The 18,642-nt window shown below is 42.9% G+C and overlaps 1 protein-coding gene across 1 annotated transcript in view; it reads right to left on the reverse strand.

Annotated features, from left to right (window-relative positions):
* Nucleotides 1-5,115: 5,115 nt before the first annotated feature.
* LOC117506051 (alpha-tectorin-like) overlaps nucleotides 5,116-18,642 on the reverse strand; it is a 67,884-nt gene continuing 54,357 nt past the window's right edge. The window contains exons 6-10 of the mRNA XM_034165579.1: nucleotides 16,939-17,104; nucleotides 15,814-16,226; nucleotides 9,125-9,695; nucleotides 5,780-6,390; nucleotides 5,116-5,703 (exon numbers count right to left, since the gene is read on the reverse strand). Of these exons, the coding sequence (XP_034021470.1) occupies nucleotides 5,116-5,703; nucleotides 5,780-6,390; nucleotides 9,125-9,695; nucleotides 15,814-16,226; nucleotides 16,939-17,104 (2,349 nt within the window). The remainder of the gene's footprint in view (nucleotides 5,704-5,779; nucleotides 6,391-9,124; nucleotides 9,696-15,813; nucleotides 16,227-16,938; nucleotides 17,105-18,642) is intronic.

Raw genomic sequence — 18,642 nt, forward strand, 5'->3', positions numbered from 1 at the left:
CTTTTTAACTGATGTTTGTACACACATCCGTCCTATTCCTGTCTGTTTTCCTCTTTTTAACTGATGTTTGTTCACACATCCGTCCTCTTATCTGTATGTTTTACTCTTTAACTGCTGTTTGTACACACATCTGTCCTCTCACTGTCTCTGTTTTCCTCTTTTAACTGCTGTTTGTACACATCTGTCCTCTTATCTGTCTGTTTTCCTCTTTTTAACTGCTGTTTGTACACATCTGTCCTCTTATCTGTCTGTTTTCCTCTTTTTAACTGCTGTTTGTACACACATCTGTCCTCTCACTGTGTCTCTGTTTTCCTCTTTTTAACTGCTGTTTGTACACACATCTGTCCTCTCACTGTGTCTCTGTTTTCCTCTTTTTAACTGCTGTTTGTACACACATCTGTCCTCTCACTGTGTCTCTGTTTTCCTCTTTTTAACTGCTGTTTGTACACACATCTGTCCTCTCACTGTGTCTCTGTTTTCCTCTTGTTAACTGCTGTTTGTACACACTTCTGTCCTCTTATCTGTCTCTGTTTTCCTCTTTTTAACTGCTGTTTGTTCACACATCCGTCCTCTTATCTGTATGTTTTACTCTTTAACTGCTGTTTGTACACACATCTGTCCTCTCACTGTCTCTGTTTTCCTCTTTTTAACTGCTGTTTGTACACATCTGTCCTCTTATCTGTCTGTTTTCCTCTTTTTAACTGCTGTTTGTACACATCTGTCCTCTCACTGTGTCTCTGTTTTCCTCTTTTTAACTGCTGTTTGTACACACATCTGTCCTCTCACTGTGTCTCTGTTTTCCTCTTTTTAACTGCTGTTTGTACACACATCTGTCCTCTCACTGTGTCTCTGTTTTCCTCTTTTTAACTGCTGTTTGTACACACATCTGTCCTCTCACTGTGTCTCTGTTTTCCTCTTTTTAACTGCTGTTTGTACACACTTCTGTCCTCTTATCTGTCTCTGTTTTCCTCTTTTTAACTGCTGTTTGTTCACACATCCGTCCTCTCACTGTGTCTGTTTTCCTCTTTTTAACTGCTGTTTGTACACACATCTGTCCTCTTATCTGTCTGTTTTCCTCTTTTTAACTGCTGTTTGTTCACACATCTGTCCTCTCACTGTGTCTCTGTTTTCCTCTTTTTAACTGCTGTTTGTTCACACATCCGTCCTCTCACTGTCTCTGTTTTCCTCTTTTTAACTGCTGTTTGTTCACACATCTGTCCTCTCACTGTGTCTCTGTTTTCCTCTTTTTAACTGCTGTTTGTACACACATCTGTCCTCTCACTGTGTCTCTGTTTTCCTCTTTTAAACTGCTGTTTGTTCACACATCCATCCTCTTATCTGTATGTTTTACTCTTTAACTGCTGTTTGTACACACATCTGTCCTCTCACTGTCTCTGTTTTCCTCTTTTTAACTGCTGTTTGTACACATCTGTCCTCTTCCTGTCTGTTTTCCTCTTTTTAACTGCTGTTTGTTCACACATCCGTCCTCTTATCTGTCTGTTTTCCTCTTTTTAACTGCTGTTTGTTCACACATCCGTCCTCTTATCTGTCTGTTTTCCTCTTTTTAACTGCTGTTTGTACACATCTGTCCTCTTCCTGTCTGTTTTCCTCTTTTTAACTGCTGTTTGTTCACACATCCGTCCTCTTATCTGTCTGTTTTCCTCTTTTTAACTGCTGTTTGTTCACACATCTGTCCTCTCACTGTGTCTCTGTTTTCCTCTTTTTAACTGCTGTTTGTACACACATCTGTCCTCTCACTGTGTCTCTGTTTTCCTCTTTTTAACTGCTGTTTGTACACACATCTGTCCTCTCACTGTGTCTCTGTTTTCCTTTTTTTAACTGCTGTTTGTTCACACATCTGTCCTCTCACTGTGTCTCTGTTTTCCTCTTTTTAACTGCTGTTTGTACACACATCTGTCCTCTCACTGTGTCTCTGTTTTCCTCTTTTAACTGCTGTTTGTTCACACATCTGTCCTCTCACTGTGTCTCCGTTTTCCTCTTTTTAACTGATGTTTGTACACACATCCGTCCTCTCACTGTGTCTCTGTTTTCCTCTTTTTAACTGCTGTTTGTTCACACATCTGTCCTCTCACTGTGTCTCTGTTTTCCTCTTTTTAACTGCTGTTTGTACACACATCCGTCCTCTTATCTGTCTGTTTTCCTCTTTTTAACTGCTGTTTGTTCACACATCTGTCCTCTCACTGTGTCTCTGTTTTCCTCTTTTTAACTGCTGTTTGTACACACATCCGTCCTCTTATCTGTCTGTTTTCCTCTTTTTAACTGCTGTTTGTTCACACATCCGTCCTCTTATCTGTCTGTTTTCCTCTTTTTAACTGCTGTTTGTACACACATCTGTCCTCTCACTGTGTCTCTGTTTTCCTCTTTTTAACTGCTGTTTGTACACACATCTGTCCTCTTATTTGTCTCTGTTTTCCTCTTTTTAACTGCTGTTTGTTCACACATCCGTCCTCTTATCTGTCTGTTTTGCTCTTTTTAACTGCTGTTTGTTCACACATTCGTCCTCTTATCTGTCTGTTTTCCTCTTTTAAACTGCTGTTTGTTCACACATCCGTCCTCTTATCTGTCTGTTTTCCTCTTTTTAACTGCTGTTTGTACACACATCTGTCCTCTCACTGTGTCTCTGTTTTCCTCTTTTTAACTGATGTTTGTTCACACATCTGTCCTCTTCCTGTCTCCGTTTTCCTCTTTTTAACTGCTGTTTGTACACACATCTGTCCTCTCACTGTGTCTCTGTTTTCCTCTTTTTAACTGATGTTTGTTCACACATCTGTCCTCTCACTGTCTCTGTTTTCCTCTTTTTAACTGCTGTTTGTACACATCTGTCCTCTTATCTGTCTGTTTTCCTCTTTTTAACTGCTGTTTGTACACATCTGTCCTCTTATCTGTCTGTTTTCCTCTTTTTAACTGCTGTTTGTTCACACATCTGTCCTCTCACTGTGTCTCTGTTTTCCTCTTTTTAACTGCTGTTTGTACACACATCCGTCCTCTTATCTGGCTGTTTTCCTCTTTTTAACTGCTGTTTGTACACACATCCGTCCTCTTATCTGTCTGTTTTCCTCTTTTTAACTGCTGTTTGTTCACACATCCGTCCTCTTATCTGTCTGTTTTCCTCTTTTTAACTGCTGTTTGTTCACACATCTGTCCTCTCACTGTGTCTCTGTTTTCCTCTTTTTAACTGCTGTTTGTACACACATCCGTCCTCTTATCTGGCTGTTTTCCTCTTTTTAACTGCTGTTTGTACACACATCCGTCCTCTTATCTGTCTGTTTTCCTCTTTTTAACTGCTGTTTGTTCACACATCTGTCCTCTCACTGTGTCTCTGTTTTCCTCTTTTTAACTGCTGTTTGTACACACATCCGTCCTCTTATCTGTCTGTTTTCCTCTTTTTAACTGCTGTTTGTTCACACATCCGTCCTCTTATCTGTCTGTTTTCCTCTTTTTAACTGCTGTTTGTTCACACATCTGTCCTCTCACTGTGTCTCTGTTTTCCTCTTTTTAACTGCTGTTTGTACACACATCTGTCCTCTCACTGTGTCTCTGTTTTCCTCTTTTTAACTGCTGTTTGTACACACATCTGTCCTCTTATCTGTCTCTGTTTTCCTCTTTTTAACTGCTGTTTGTTCACACATCCGTCCTCTTATCTGTCTGTTTTGCTCTTTTTAACTGCTGTTTGTTCACACATCCGTCCTCTTATCTGTCTGTTTTGCTCTTTTTAACTGCTGTTTGTTCACACATCCGTCCTCTTATCTGTCTGTTTTGCTCTTTTTAACTGCTGTTTGTTCACACATCCGTCCTCTTATCTGTCTGTTTTCCTCTTTTAAACTGCTGTTTGTTCACACATCCGTCCTCTTATCTGTCTGTTTTCCTCTTTTTAACTGCTGTTTGTACACACATCTGTCCTCTCACTGTGTCTCCGTTTTCCTCTTTTTAACTGATGTTTGTTCACACATCTGTCCTCTTCCTGTCTCTGTTTTCCTCTTTTTAACTGCTGTTTGTACACACATCTGTCCTCTCACTGTGTCTCTGTTTTCCTCTTTTTAACTGCTGTTTGTACACACCTGTCCTCTCACTGTGTCTCCGTTTTCCTCTTTTTAACTGATGTTTGTACACACATCTGTCCTCTCACTGTGTCTCCGTTTTCCTCTTTTTAACTGATGTTTGTACACACATCTGTCCTCTCACTGTGTCTCCGTTTTCCTCTTTTTAACTGATGTTTGTACACACATCTGTCCTCTCACTGTGTCTCCGTTTTCCTCTTTTTAACTGATGTTTGTTCACACATCTGTCCTCTTCCTGTCTCTGTTTTCCTCTTTTTAACTGCTGTTTGTACACACATCCGTCCTCTCACTGTGTGTCTGTTATTCTCCCTGTAACTGCTGTTTGTCCAAACCATGTCCCCAGATGGACTCCCTTTACTCCAACCCTACACTAGGAGAACTCAATGGAATAAAAAACATTAAAATAGTGAGAAAATCAGTTTGTTCACATTACAAATTTAAATCTGATAAGACATTCAGCCTTCATGCGGTCCGTCTCTCGCCTGATGTGCCGTTTTCTCTGTGTGTAAACTGCCCCTCAATCAATGTAAAGACTGCAGCACCTACTGCTAACATAAGATCTAAAACAGCAAGACACATTACTATGTGTATTATTATTATTATTATTATTATCATCATTTGTAATTAAATGCTGGTTCATTCAGTCATGCTAATGTTCACAATTTTCAACATGCAGTAATGATGAAATGCGTCATGAATGGCTGCTTTCAGGCGTTCACCTTGGTCATGCCTTCAGCCGCAGTCTGGCACTTAACGCACAAATTAATAAAAATAAAATTTCTCCTTCTTCTTTGTCATTCTCTGCAGGTGACAAACCAGCTTTCAAGTTTTGTACTGTCATCTACTGCACTGGAGTGTGTGGAATCATGGTGTCATTATTCTAAGCCAGAATAATACAGAACATGAAACAGTGAAATTAAAAACAACATATCATAATGTACATGATACCTGTTTTAACACTATTTGGAAACAGCATGTTCGATGGCATGTGAGAGGGGCACAAGCAGCAGCTGTGCTAATTTCTTGAAAGTGTAGCTCAATATATGGACTTACGGCAGTTGGTGACGCTCCTCCATGAAGCCAGGCCAACTTGAGCGTCCTGGCAGGCGGTCGCGTAGGCCTGCATGGAAGAGCAAAGGGCTGAGCGATTCCCTTCCTTTATGCACATGTTATACAGGCAGTTCCTGAAGAATGGTGACGGGTTGACCATGGCGTGACATGCCAGAAAGGAACTGTTCCCCGGGTCGTTGATGTTACCACACATCCAGGGACTCTGATAGAGGCGCAAATCTGTGCACATACGATACAAGTCATCACAGTCACCGTTGCAGGTGAGGTCATCAGCAATTGCCCTCCAGCCCTCGGTGAACTGTTCAGTCGACTCTGCCAGTCTCCCACTGGGGAGACGAAGGTCGTCAGTGGCGTTTCTGTTGAAGACTCCACATAAACCACATGTAACATTGTAGAAGAGGACAGAGAGCGAGATGTTGAGCAATCCTTGGCGAGTATAGTGAGCACGAAGCAGACCACCTGACTCCACCACAGTGGCATTGCCTGGTGCTCTGTAAATCATCATCATTCCCATTGGATGGACGTATGGGAGGACCACTGGTTCACCGTTTATCTGCAACACAAAACATTTTCACCATTAATCAGCTGAAAAAATGTCAGCAATTTACAAGGGGGGTGGGGCTGCTTACCTTTACGATATCAAAATCCATTCCTCCCAACTGCGCCTCCAAATTAGCCACTGTAACTATCACCGGTCGTTTCCAAACTGGGCCTTTGTTCACCAACTTCCTGCCTATCTTCACCTCCACCACTGAACCGTTAGCAGGAACTGCGCCGCAAAGTTTGAGCAGATAATAAGAGCTGTCATCAGGAAACGACAGGAAGGTGCCATCAAAAGAGGAAGCCACAGAGTTCTCAGTGACTGAACACACACCCTCTCTCAGAGGGTAGCAACCCAGCAATCCCAATTCAGCCGCGCACACCTCATCTTCCTTGCAGGACTCATTGAAACAGGAGACCTCACCGGCAGGCCCACAGGTGCAGCGGCGGGCGCACTTGTCATCTTCGCCACTGGGACCTGACCAGAATTTGTGATTGCGAGGATAATACAGACCGTTATACTCACAGCCGCAGTCTTCAAGCTGAACACAGTGGCTGCCGCTTAGCACATAGCCGGGGTCGCACTGGCAGCCCTCAGTGCAAGGGTGCGCACAGTACAGGGGCGCCGTGAGGTCTGAGCAGGAGGCGGGACACGCACTGGTGCATACCTGATACTGACTGAAGTCGGGACATGACAAAGCTGCAAACCAATAAGAGAGAAGAAATAATCTATCTTTAACCCCAAGATAAATGTCCAAACTGTGAAGTAAACCAAAAGAGATTTACAGCTGGAAAACAGAGACCATGTACGACGATAGTGGTGTGAATGAAAATAAGAAAACATCTGTGGTAGGTCTGCTTGAGCCTGACTCAATCATGTTTACACAGCAACATGCAGTTTAGCAATCATCATCAAAGCAAACAGTGAGCAAGGAGCACTGCGTTCACAGACGTACAGTCAGGGATACAGATAAACAAAGAGGTGGGGAGGTGATAGTCTAGTGGTTTAGCAGTGGACTTGATCCCAGAGGATCCTCGGTTCAATTTCCTATCAAGCCAGAAAATCATGACGGACCCTTGGCCAGGGTCCTTAATCCAGATGTTGCTCCCTGTGTGTAGGCCAGTGTTGTGCACGGCAGCACCCTGACATTGGTTTGTGTGTGTGTGAATGGGTGAATGTGAGGCATTAAAGCAATTTGAACTTCTGATTGAGATGGAAAAGCGCAATATAAATGCAGTCCAATTTCCAAAGAATTCTTCGTAGAATTCCAAAGGATTTTGTCAGGACTGGACAGTCGGGACCCAGCCGCTCATTGCGCAGCGCCACAGCAAAACACCTCCGTGTTGATAACCATTCGTAAGATTCAGGTGGTTTTCGATGGCTTTCAGTCGAGTGAGTATCCGAGAAATTGTTTAACAGCTGGGCATGTTCAAACCTGTGAGACTTCCAACGGAGGTGTTTTGCTGTGGCGCCGCACCATGAGCAGCTGGGTCCCGACGCGCGAATCCGTCCGCACGTCTTTCATTACAAAATCTCCTTTAACAGTGGAATGTCCAGATAAACTGTTGATCCCAACCTCTTCTGAAACTTCTCTGCTCTCTCACGACATCCTGGGTCAACAGAGGCTTAAATGTGGAAGTTTTCAGCTCAAAACAGGCCGACGACGGCGGCTCGGGGCGCGGTGCGCCGTCCAGCGCCATGGGTTGTCCTTAAAGCGATAGTAACACTCCTTAATCTCTCATCAGCCGTTAAAATTTTCACCGAAAACCGTCTGAATTTCTCAAATGGTGTCCACTTGGATGTGCCTTACAGTTTCTGAAAAAAATTTGATCAAGCAAAGCACCAGTCTCTCAGGAAGTAGTCAGACAAAGGAATTCCGACGGGAGGGGTGGACCAGTGCTCACTCAAAACCTGCCCACAGGCGAATGACGCAACCGACAGTCGTAAAAAAACCCACGCATGCGCATGAGGGTTCAAGCTTGTCTGATGTAATTGCACGTGATTCAAATCCATATAGTTTTTGAAAAAAATAAAAAGGTCGATTTCTTTTCTAATAGACCTCGTATGAGCACCATAAGCACCAGTTATGTGCACACTTGCAATTAATTGAATTTGTAGTGAATAATGTGCCATTTGTATGTCCACTTTCACATCCAAAGGTTAAAAAGAAGTCAGCAGGCCACAGAGCATTCTCTTATCATGTGCCTGTTTTGTGGAATAATCCACCTGCTGAGATTATCTGGAGTATTTTAAGTCCTCATTAAAGACCCATCTGCTTTCCCTTTTGTTTGATGAACACACTCATGTTGTATCAAACTAGTTTTTCCTCTCTTTCTTATTTGTGTCAGTACCAGTGGAGCAGGTCTCAGCCTCATTATATCTAAATTTTTTGGGCAGTTGGTGAAGCTAAGGGCTAGCTGCCAGCATCACATAATATCCTGGTCTGTTACTCTGTTAATTTATTGTTGAGAAGTAGTGAGTAGAGTGTTGTTACTTTCGAGCCAACTGATTCTGCTCTGTGTTCTTCTCTTTGAGGTGCAGGTGTTAAACACTTCGCTGAAGGCTGTGGTGGAGAGAAGCACCCATCTAGCTGTCCCCTGCCTGAGCATATAGTTTTAGATGTGGTTTTGGACTGAACTTGTAGGAGAATGATCTCCACCACTTGTAATGAACTGTGGGTCACAATGCCCTATGGACTCTTTATGATATGGACATTTCTTCTCTCTTCTTGATTTGCAGGTTTGTTGAGTCCTTGTTGTGTTTTGTTTATTTAATCTTTGGTATTTGTTAGATTGGCCTAAGCAGTGGGTCGCCAATCTGAGTCTGGTCTGCTTGAGGTTCCTTCCTCAGAAGACACCACAGGGAGTTATTCCTTACCACTGTTGCCTATGTGCTTGCTCAGGGGTGTGGTAAAGACTCCAGACACTCAAACTGTTTTATCTCAGGAGATAGATTGTTCCACAGAGCATGACAAAAGAAAGCTGTGTGCCCTGCTGACTTGCTTTTAACCTTTGTGCAGAACATGGGCTGGTACATAAGGCTTAATAAGGCCGGCCAGATAGGGAGGCACTAGCCCATGAAGGATTTTGCATGTTAATAACAAAACCTTAAAATCTGATCTTGCAGGGACAGGAATTGTTGCACTTTGTCAGCTGCATTTCTGTGTTAGAACTTTGTATGGATCAGGTCAGGTGTTTAGACTCTCACCACACCTTGGTGAAGTATCAAGAAATGTTGATGGTACTACAGATCAAATGCTAACAACAACGGTATTCTTGGCGTGTTGTAGATGGCCAGTGTTGTGCACATGAACTTGAATGAAGTCATTTTTGGGATGCCTAAATTCTCTTTTATTAGTAGCACACACTTACACACGGAGACATTTTCAAAGTCAAGACCCCCAGTGTGTTCCTGTGTCCATGTGCAAACTCACCACAAAATGTTTGAGACCTCCATGGTCGTATGGTGACACCCAGAGCTTGACAGGCCAGAGCGTAGGCCTGAATGGCCTGGCAGAGCGCAGTGATGTTATCTCTGTTGCTGCACATATCATACACACAACTGTAAATGAAGGCCGTGGGATCCACCACAGCTCTGCAGTCTCTAAACGGTCCATCAGTCTTGTTAATCAGCCCACAGTAGTCTGAGCGAAAGTAAAAGGCTTCAGTAACAGGGTCGCACGTGCTACAGTTCTGAGCACAGCCATGTGTACACCTCCAGTCTGTGTCTTCTGCTCGCCAGCTGCCGCCTAATTCCGCCACATTTCCTGCTAGTGAGCCATCAGGCAGTACAGGGTCATCAGCAGGATTGTCATTATAGTTTCCACAGAGCCCACAAGTGTTGTTGAAGTAGGAACTTGGTAGAGAGACCGATGCGTAGTGTTGGCCGTCATAGGTTACCAAGAGTCCGAAGTCCGTTTCTACTGCAACAGCAACTCCAGACTGGTACACCCTGACAGCACCGAGCTGAAGCTGCACAGGCAAAGTCTTTGTCAAGCCGTCCACCTAAAGTAAACCAATCAATCAATCAATCAATTTTTTTTTTATATAGCGCCAAATCACAACAAACAGTTGCCCCAAGGCGCTTTATATTGTAAGGCAAGGCCATACAATAATGATGTAAAACCCCAACGGTCAAAACGACCCCCTGTGAGCAAGCACTTGGCTACAGTGGGAAGGAAAAACTCCCTTTTAACAGGAAGAAACCTCCAGCAGAACCAGGCTCAGGGAGGGGCAGTCTTCTGCTGGGACTGGTTGGGGCTGAGGGAGAGAACCAGGAAAAAGACATGCTGTGGAGGGGAGCAGAGATCGATCACTAATGATTAAATGCAGAGTGGTGCATACAGAGCAAAAAGAGAAAGAAACAGTGCATCATGGGAACCCCCCAGCAGTCTACGTCTATAGCAGCATAACTAAGGGATGGTTCAGGGTCACCTGATCCAGCCCTAACTATAAGCTTTAGCAAAAAGGAAAGTTTTAAGCCGAATCTTAAAAGTAGAGAGGGTGTCTGTCTCCCTGATCTGAATTGGGAGCTGGTTCCACAGGAGAGGAGCCTGAAAGCTGAAGGCTCTGCCTCCCATTCTACTCTTACAAACCCTAGGAACTACAAGTAAGCCTGCAGTCTGAGAGCGAAGCGCTCTATTGGGGTGATATGGTACTACGAGGTCCCTAAGATAAGATGGGACCTGATTATTCAAAACCTTATAAGTAAGAAGAAGAATTTTAAATTCTATTCTAGAATTAACAGGAAGCCAATGAAGAGAGGCCAATATGGGTGAGATATGCTCTCTCCTTCTAGTCCCCGTCAGCACTCTAGCTGCAGCATTTTGAATTAACTGAAGGCTTTTTAGGGAACTTTTAGGACAACCTGATAATAATGAATTACAATAGTCCAGCCTAGAGGAAATAAATGCATGAATTAGTTTTTCAGCATCACTCTGAGACAAGACCTTTCTGATTTTAGAGATATTGCGTAAATGCAAAAAAGCAGTCCTACATATTTGTTTAATATGCGCTTTGAATGACATATCCTGATCAAAATGACTCCAAGATTTCTCACAGTATTACTAGAGGTCAGGGTAATGCCATCCAGAGTAAGGATCTGGTTAGACACCATGTTTCTAAGATTTGTGGGGCCAAGTACAATAACTTCAGTTTTATCTGAGTTTAAAAGCAGGAAATTAGAGGTCATCCATGTCTTTATGTCTGTAAGACAATCCTGCAGTTTAGCTAATTGGTGTGTGTCCTCTGGCTTCATGGATAGATAAAGCTGGGTATCATCTGCGTAACAATGAAAATTTAAGCAATACCGTCTAATAATACTGCCTAAGGGAAGCATATATAAAGTGAATAAATTGGTCCTAGCACAGAACCTTGTGGAACTCCATAATTAACTTTAGTCTGTGAAGAAGATTCCCCATTTACATGAACAAATTGTAATCTATTAGACAAATATGATTCAAACCACCGCAGCGCAGTGCCTTTAATACCTATGGCATGCTCTAATCTCTGTAATAAAATTTTATGGTCAACAGTATCAAAAGCAGCACTGAGGTCTAACAGAACAAGCACAGAGATGAGTCCACTGTCCGAGGCCATAAGAAGATCATTTGTAACCTTCACTAATGCTGTTTCTGTACTATGATGAATTCTAAAACCTGACTGAAACTCTTCAAATAGACCATTCCTCTGCAGATGATCAGTTAGCTGTTTTACAACTACCCTTTCAAGAATTTTTGAGAGAAAAGGAAGGTTGGAGATTGGCCTATAATTAGCTAAGATAGCTGGGTCAAGTGATGGCTTTTTAAGTAATGGTTTAATTACTGCCACCTTAAAAGCCTGTGGTACATAGCCAACTAACAAAGATAGATTGATCATATTTAAGATCGAAGCATTAAATAATGGTAGGGCTTCCTTGAGCAGCCTGGTAGGAATGGGGTCTAATAAACATGTTGATGGTTTGGATGAAGTAACTAATGAAAATAACTCAGACAGAACAATCGGAGAGAAAGAGTCTAACCAAATACCGGCATCACTGAAAGCAGCCAAAGATAACGATACGTCTTTGGGATGGTTATGAGTAATTTTTTCTCTAATAGTTAAAATTTTGTTAGCAAAGAAAGTCATGAACTCATTACTAGTTAAAGTTAATGGAATACTCAGCTTCAATAGAGCTCTGACTCTTTGTCAGCCTGGCTACAGTGCTGAAAAGAAACCTGGGGTTGTTCTTATTTTCTTCAATTAGTGATGAGTAGAAAGATGTCCTAGCTTTACGGAGGGCTTTTTTATAGAGCAACAGACTCTTTTTCCAGGCTAAGTGAAGATCTTCTAAATTAGTGAGACGCCATTTCCTCTCCAACTTACGGGTTATCTGCTTTAAGCTACGAGTTTGAGAGTTATACCATGGAGTCAGACACTTCTGATTTAAAGCTCTCTTTTTCAGAGGAGCTACAGCATCCAAAGTTGTCTTCAATGAGGATGTAAAACTATTGACGAGATACTCTATCTCCCTTACAGAGTTTAGGTAGCTACTCTGCACTGTGTTGTTATATGGCATTAGAGAACATAAAGAAGGAATCATATCCTTAAACCTAGTTACAGCGCTTTCTGAAAGACTTCTAGTGTAATGAAACTTATTCCCTACTGCTGGGTAGTCCATCAGAGTAAATGTAAATGTTATTAAAAATGATCAGACAGAAGGGAGTTTTCAGGGAATACTGTTAAGTCTTCTATTTCCATACCATAAGTCAGAACAAGATCTAAGATATGATTAAAGTGGTGGGTGGACTCATTTACTTTTTGAGCAAAGCCAATAGAGTCTAATAATAGATTAAATGCAGTGTTGAGGCTGTCATTCTCAGCATCTGTGTGGATGTTAAAATCGCCCACTATAATTATCTTATCTGAGCTAAGCACTAAGTCAGACAAAAGGTCTGAAAATTCACAGAGAAACTCACAGTAACGACCAGGTGGACGATAGATAATAACAAATAAAACTGGTTTTTAGGACTTCCAATTTGGATGGACAAGACTAAGAGACAAGCTTTCAAATGAATTAAAGCTCTGTCTGGGTTTTTGATTAATTAGTAAGCTGGAATGGATGATTGCTGCTAATCCACCGCCCCGGCCCGTGCTACGAGCATTCTGACAGTTAGTGTGACTCGGGGGTGTTGACTCATTTAAACTAACATATTCATCCTGCTGTAACCAGGTTTCTGTAAGGCAGAATAAATCAATATGTTGATCAATTATTATATCATTTACCAACAGGGACTTAGAAGAGAGAGACCTAATGTTTAATAGACCACATTTAACTGTTTTAGTCTGTGGTGCAGTTGAAGGTGCTATATTATTTTTTCTTTTTGAATTTTTATGCTTAAATAGATTTTTGCTGGTTATTGGTAGTCTGGGAGCAGGCACCGTCTCTACGGGGATGGGGTAATGAGGGGATGGCAGGGGGAGAGAAGCTGCAGAGAGGTGTGTAAGACTACAACTCTGCTTCCTGGTCCCAACCCTGGATAGTCACGGTTTGGAGGATTTAAGAAAATTAGCCAGATTTCTAGAAATGAGAGCTGCTCCATCCAAAGTGGGATGGATGCCGTCTCTCCTAACAAGACCAGGTTTTCCCCAGAAGCTTTGCCAATTATCTATGAAGCCCACCTCATTTTTTGGACACCACTCAGACAGCCAGCAATTCAAGGAGAACATGCGGCTAAACATGTCACTCCCGGTCTGATTGGGGAGGGGCCCAGAGAAAACTACAGAGTCCGACATTGTTTTTGCAAAGTTACACACCGATTTAATGTTAATTTTAGTGACCTCCGATTGGCGTAACCGGGTGTCATTACTGCCGACGTGAATTACAATCTTACCAAATTTACGCTTAGCCTTAACCAGCAGTTTCAAATTTCCTTCAATGTCGCCTGCTCTGGCCCCCGGAAGACAATTGACTATGGTTGCTGGTGTCGCTAACTTCACATTTCTCAAAACAGAGTCGCCAATAACCAGAGTTTGATCCTCGGCGGGTGTGTCGTCGAGTGGGGAAAAACTGTTAGAAATGTGAACGGGTTGGCGGTGTACACGGGGCTTCTGTTTAGGGCTACGCTTCCTCCTCACAGTCACCCAGTCAGCCTGCTTTCCCGGCTGCTCGGGATCTGCCAGGGGGGAACTAACGGCGGCTAAGCTACCTTGGTCCGCACCGACTACAGGGGCCTGGCTAGCTGTAGAATTTTCCACGGTGCGGAGCCGAGTCTCCAATTCGCCCAGCCTGGCCTCCAAAGCTACGAATAAGCTACACTTATTACAAGTACCATTACTGCTAAAGGAGGCCGAGGAATAACTAAACATTTCACACCCAGAGCAGAAAAGTGCGGGAGAGACAGGAGAAGCCGCCATGCTAAATCGGCTAAGAGCTAGTAGCTACGCTAAGCTAGCGGATTCCTAAAAACACGCAAAGTGAATAATGTGTAAATAATTTAGAGGTGATTCAGCAGAAGGAGTGCTTTAGTTAAGGCACGTAAAGATTACACTGGGAAACAAATCGTAATCTAGATAACTAGATCAATCTAACTGCGCAGATTAAACAGCTAACAGATACAGAAAAACACCGCTGTGCTCCGGAACAGGAAGTGATACAATACCGCAGTGAGAGCCAACCACCAGTAGAGGTAAACGACAAAGGAACTTTCTAAAAGTGGTTAAAGACTGAGCAAAAAAATGCAGATCAGGGTTGACCTTTCCCTTGGAGTGATTTATTTTGTGATTTGATGCTGTACAAAGAAATTGAATTGAATCTTCTATTTAGACAAGGCGTGGTGGCCAAGTGGTCACTTGTTTAAGACAGAACAGAAGGTTCACAGTTCTAGACCATCCCTGCCTGTTCTCTATGTAATGTGGAGTTGCATCAGGAACAGCGCCTGCTGTAAAAAAAACAACATCTGTGCCACATCAACATGCAGGACGGCTGCGGCGACCAAAAGCAAAACAGAAGAAGCCAAAAGAGCCTTTACATTATTTGACGGACTCCCAACCACTCAGTTACTTCCACATTGTGCAGTATGGGCATCTAGATATTTGCATCTTCTTGCTGTCATGTTCTGCATCCCCTAAACACTCAAGCCCCCAGGTCTTGGGCTTTATGGTTTATTTCTGGTTTTATTTCCCAGGGTGGTTGTGGTTCGTGTTCCGTCTCCCTCTCTGTATATTGTTACCCAGAGCTCAGCTCAGTGGTTTCTCTTTCGATGACTTCCAGTTTCAATCACTAATATTATTTTTTCATGTCTGGGCCTTTGTCCTCTGTGTCCTTCCTTGTGTTCCCTTGGTGATTTGTGTCCCTCACTCACCTCCTCCCAGCGTGCACATACATGTAAGTCAGCTGGTGTTTTTTACTCCATTTTGGGTTTGTGCGCGCTCACTGCTTATTGCCCCTCTTTGTTTTCCCACTTTTTTCACATTATTAACGTTTGACGTTTGTTTTATTCTGGTCTTACCTGCTGTGCCTGGCTGCCTCGTGCACCACATTGCCGACTGCAATTGGTCCCAACTGCGGCAGATTTCAATGTGTCCCTAAAGATGCTAACTGACGCGCGTTATCAACCAGAACGTTGTCAGTGAGTGAGTGAGCGAGCACTAAATCCGTGTCATACGGATAAGTCCCCTTTGACTTTGACTCAGCCTGCTGTCTTGGACTGGGTTCCTGTTGGACTTTAGTCCACACTCTTGAGTTTGTTTGGGCCGTTCTCGTGTCCCTGCCTGTCTGTAGTGTCACATCATCTCTTGGGTTAATGACGCTACAACTGTGGTTTGTTTTTTTCTTTTTATTAATTGTTGTTCTTTTTTCTTTGTGCCTGATTACTGTCCAGTTTAGTCCTGAGTTTGGATAAAAAGTACTTTGTAGTTGTGTATTGGGTTGCTGGTTTCTGTTTTTATTGTCTTTACTTTATCATTCCAGCCCTTAGTCTGGAGTCTCACTCAACATCTCACTCTTTTTCACTGCAGTTCACGACCAAACCCTATTGAACTGCCACCGTGGATCATGAGACTTGTTGTGCATTTGTGCACAATTGTGTCTTGGTGTTGTATGTGTGTATATATTGTGTATAGATGTGTTCTAGGTGACTCTCACCTGGACTGAGCCCAGGCTGCCTTTGTGCAACATAACTCGGTGACCGTAGACCTCCACTGTGACATCTCTCAGCCAAGAAACAGAGGCAACACCCCTGTTCTCATTTTTGGCCTCAATACTGAAAAAAGGCAGTCCTGCAACCTCCCAGCAGGGTCGAGCCAACAGATAAGAGCAGGTTCCCTGGAAGTGATAGAGGAATCCATCGAATGTGTGGTAATGAGGGTCACCAAACACCACACAGGTGCTGGTGCGGATGGGTTGGCAGTAAAAAGCTCCTTCCTGCTGCTCACAGGTCTCGAGTTGACCGCACGGTGCCTCCTGACAATGCACCTGATTTTCGGTGTCAAGACAGCGGCAGCGCTGTGAACACTGGTCAGACAGCCAGAAGACCTCCCCTCGTCTGTAAAAACGCCCTGGAGACAGTGGAGGAAGACACACAATTCTTTCAGGAAATGAAACTGTTAAAGGTGCTTCTGGGTCCTCTCCCACTGCACAGTAAAGTTTGCAGAATAAAATTTACTCTGCTGGGATAACATTTGGTCCCAGTCCAAAGAGAGTTAAATCAACTCTTATTGGAGTAGAAACACTTGATTTGACAAAACAGCAGAGCTGATTTCACTCTATAATAGCATGTATTTTACTCTATTTAGACTGGGACCAAATGTTATCCCAGCAGAGTACATTTTACTCTGCAAAATTTACTGTGTGGGCTGCAACAGCATGCAAACAGCAATTAGGAGGGAACTCACTTGAGGGTTGCTCTTCCCTCACTTGCCTCGCAAGGCATTGCGCCTGGATTTTGAAATGTTCGACGTTGGAAAGGCGACAGCGGGTGCTGACCACACAGTCCCACACATTTCCAGAGCAAAGCCCATCTGAGTGCCACATGACATTCATGTGCAAACCAGCAGAGCTGAAGGCTGTGCTCAACATTCACGAGAGTGACACACAGCATTCAAGTGACACTCACGCAGTATGTATGTGGACATCTTTGCTGCGAGTCTGTGTGAAATTCAGCCCAAATTCAGGCATCATGCTGTTTGGTCGCAGTCCCGTGGGATCGGACCCTCACAAAGTTTGAGGCTCAACAATAAATCTGCAGGCATAAGTGAAGTTTGAACTTGCCATTGTAGCTGCAGCCATTGGCGGGATCGATGAGATCAGTGTCCACACGGAAGAACCAGCGTCCAGGAATATTTACATTGGTGGTCTGTTCAATGTTGACCACATCATTTGACCGCGATCCAGGCAGGTTGAAAAAATGACCAATGTCTCCTCCATTGAAACCTGACTAAAAGGGATACAAGTGTAAGAGAAAAAGAATATATATATATATATATATATATATATATATATATATATATAATACATATATATTATATATATATATATATACACATATATATATATACATATATATATACACGAGGTCTGTGAGAAAAGTATCGGACCTTTTTATTTTTTTCAAAAACTATATGGATTTGAATCACGTGCGATTACATCAGCCAACCTTGAACCCTCGTGCGCATGCGTGAGTTTTTTCACGCCTGTCGATTGCGTCATTCGCCTGTGGGCAGGCTTTGAGTGAGCACTGTTCCACCCCTCCCGTCAGAATTCCTTTGTCTGAGAACTTGCTGAGAGACTGGCGCTTTGCTTGATCAAAATTTTTTCTGAAATTATAAGGCACATCCAAGTGGACACCATTTGAGAAATTCAGACGGTTTTCTGTGAAAATTTTAACGGCTGATGAGACATTATGGAGTGTTACTGTCACTTTAAGGACTGCCCACGGAGCCGGACAGCGCGCCGTGCCCCTGAGCCGCCGTCGTCAGTCTGTTTCGAGCTGAAAACTTCAAAATTTAAGCCTTTGTTGACCCAGGACGTCATGAGAGAACAGAGAAGTTTCAGAAGAGCTCGGGATCCGCAGTTTATCCAGACATTCCACTGTTAAAGGAGATTTTGTAATGAAAGACGTGCGGACGGATTCGCGCGTTGGCACCCAGCCGCTCATCCATTATCGGACTAATTATCTTCTGATAAATTTTTGTCCGATAATTTTTAGATCGTTAACGTGGTAAACAAAGGTGAACAGATGTGTAGTTCTCCCTTCTGCATCAGAGATGAGCTGTTTCTAGAAGAAACCACTCTATCTTCTGCAGGCAAAGGAGAACTGGTCACAAAAAAAACCCCACCTCATTTCTTTTAACTCATACTGATACACGGACAATATCACCCAAGTCATCCAGAGGCATACATTTTTAACTTATGGTTCAAATTTTAACCAAACTTATTTCAGACAAGTTATTTAAATTAACGTCACATCTGAAGTTGTATAAAGTGAAAATACCAGATATATGTTTTAGTTTTAAAGTAATGCGCTAATTTTTAAGGTTTTAATGTGCACATGCTGTGTCCAGGTGCATTATGGGTGATAGGGTAATCTCAGTACGTTCACAACAGGAGAATGCATTTCAGACACTCTGATCAGGACAACAGCATTAAACTCTAGTGCCTAAAACTCTCGTGAATATATTCTCTGGGTTTATAAACGTTGTTTTTGTGTTTGCTTTTATTAAATTCCACGCATCTTAAACGCAGCAAGTAGCAACACAGATGATCTGGAATTTTGTTTTGGCAGGTTTTCACGGTCTCTACTGCCATCTACTGGCCAGTAGTGTCCATGGCAGTATTCAAACTGAAGCTGGGCAGACACTATGATATTTTTAATCACTGTATTCGATTCCAGCTCAGCTTTACCACAGAACTGCACGGTGTAAAAGTTAAGAGTGCACGATTTATGTTCTCACACACATTGTACGTTCAAAAACC

Source organism: Thalassophryne amazonica, unplaced genomic scaffold (assembly GCF_902500255.1).
Source record: "Thalassophryne amazonica unplaced genomic scaffold, fThaAma1.1, whole genome shotgun sequence".
Taxonomy (NCBI): domain Eukaryota; kingdom Metazoa; phylum Chordata; class Actinopteri; order Batrachoidiformes; family Batrachoididae; genus Thalassophryne; species Thalassophryne amazonica.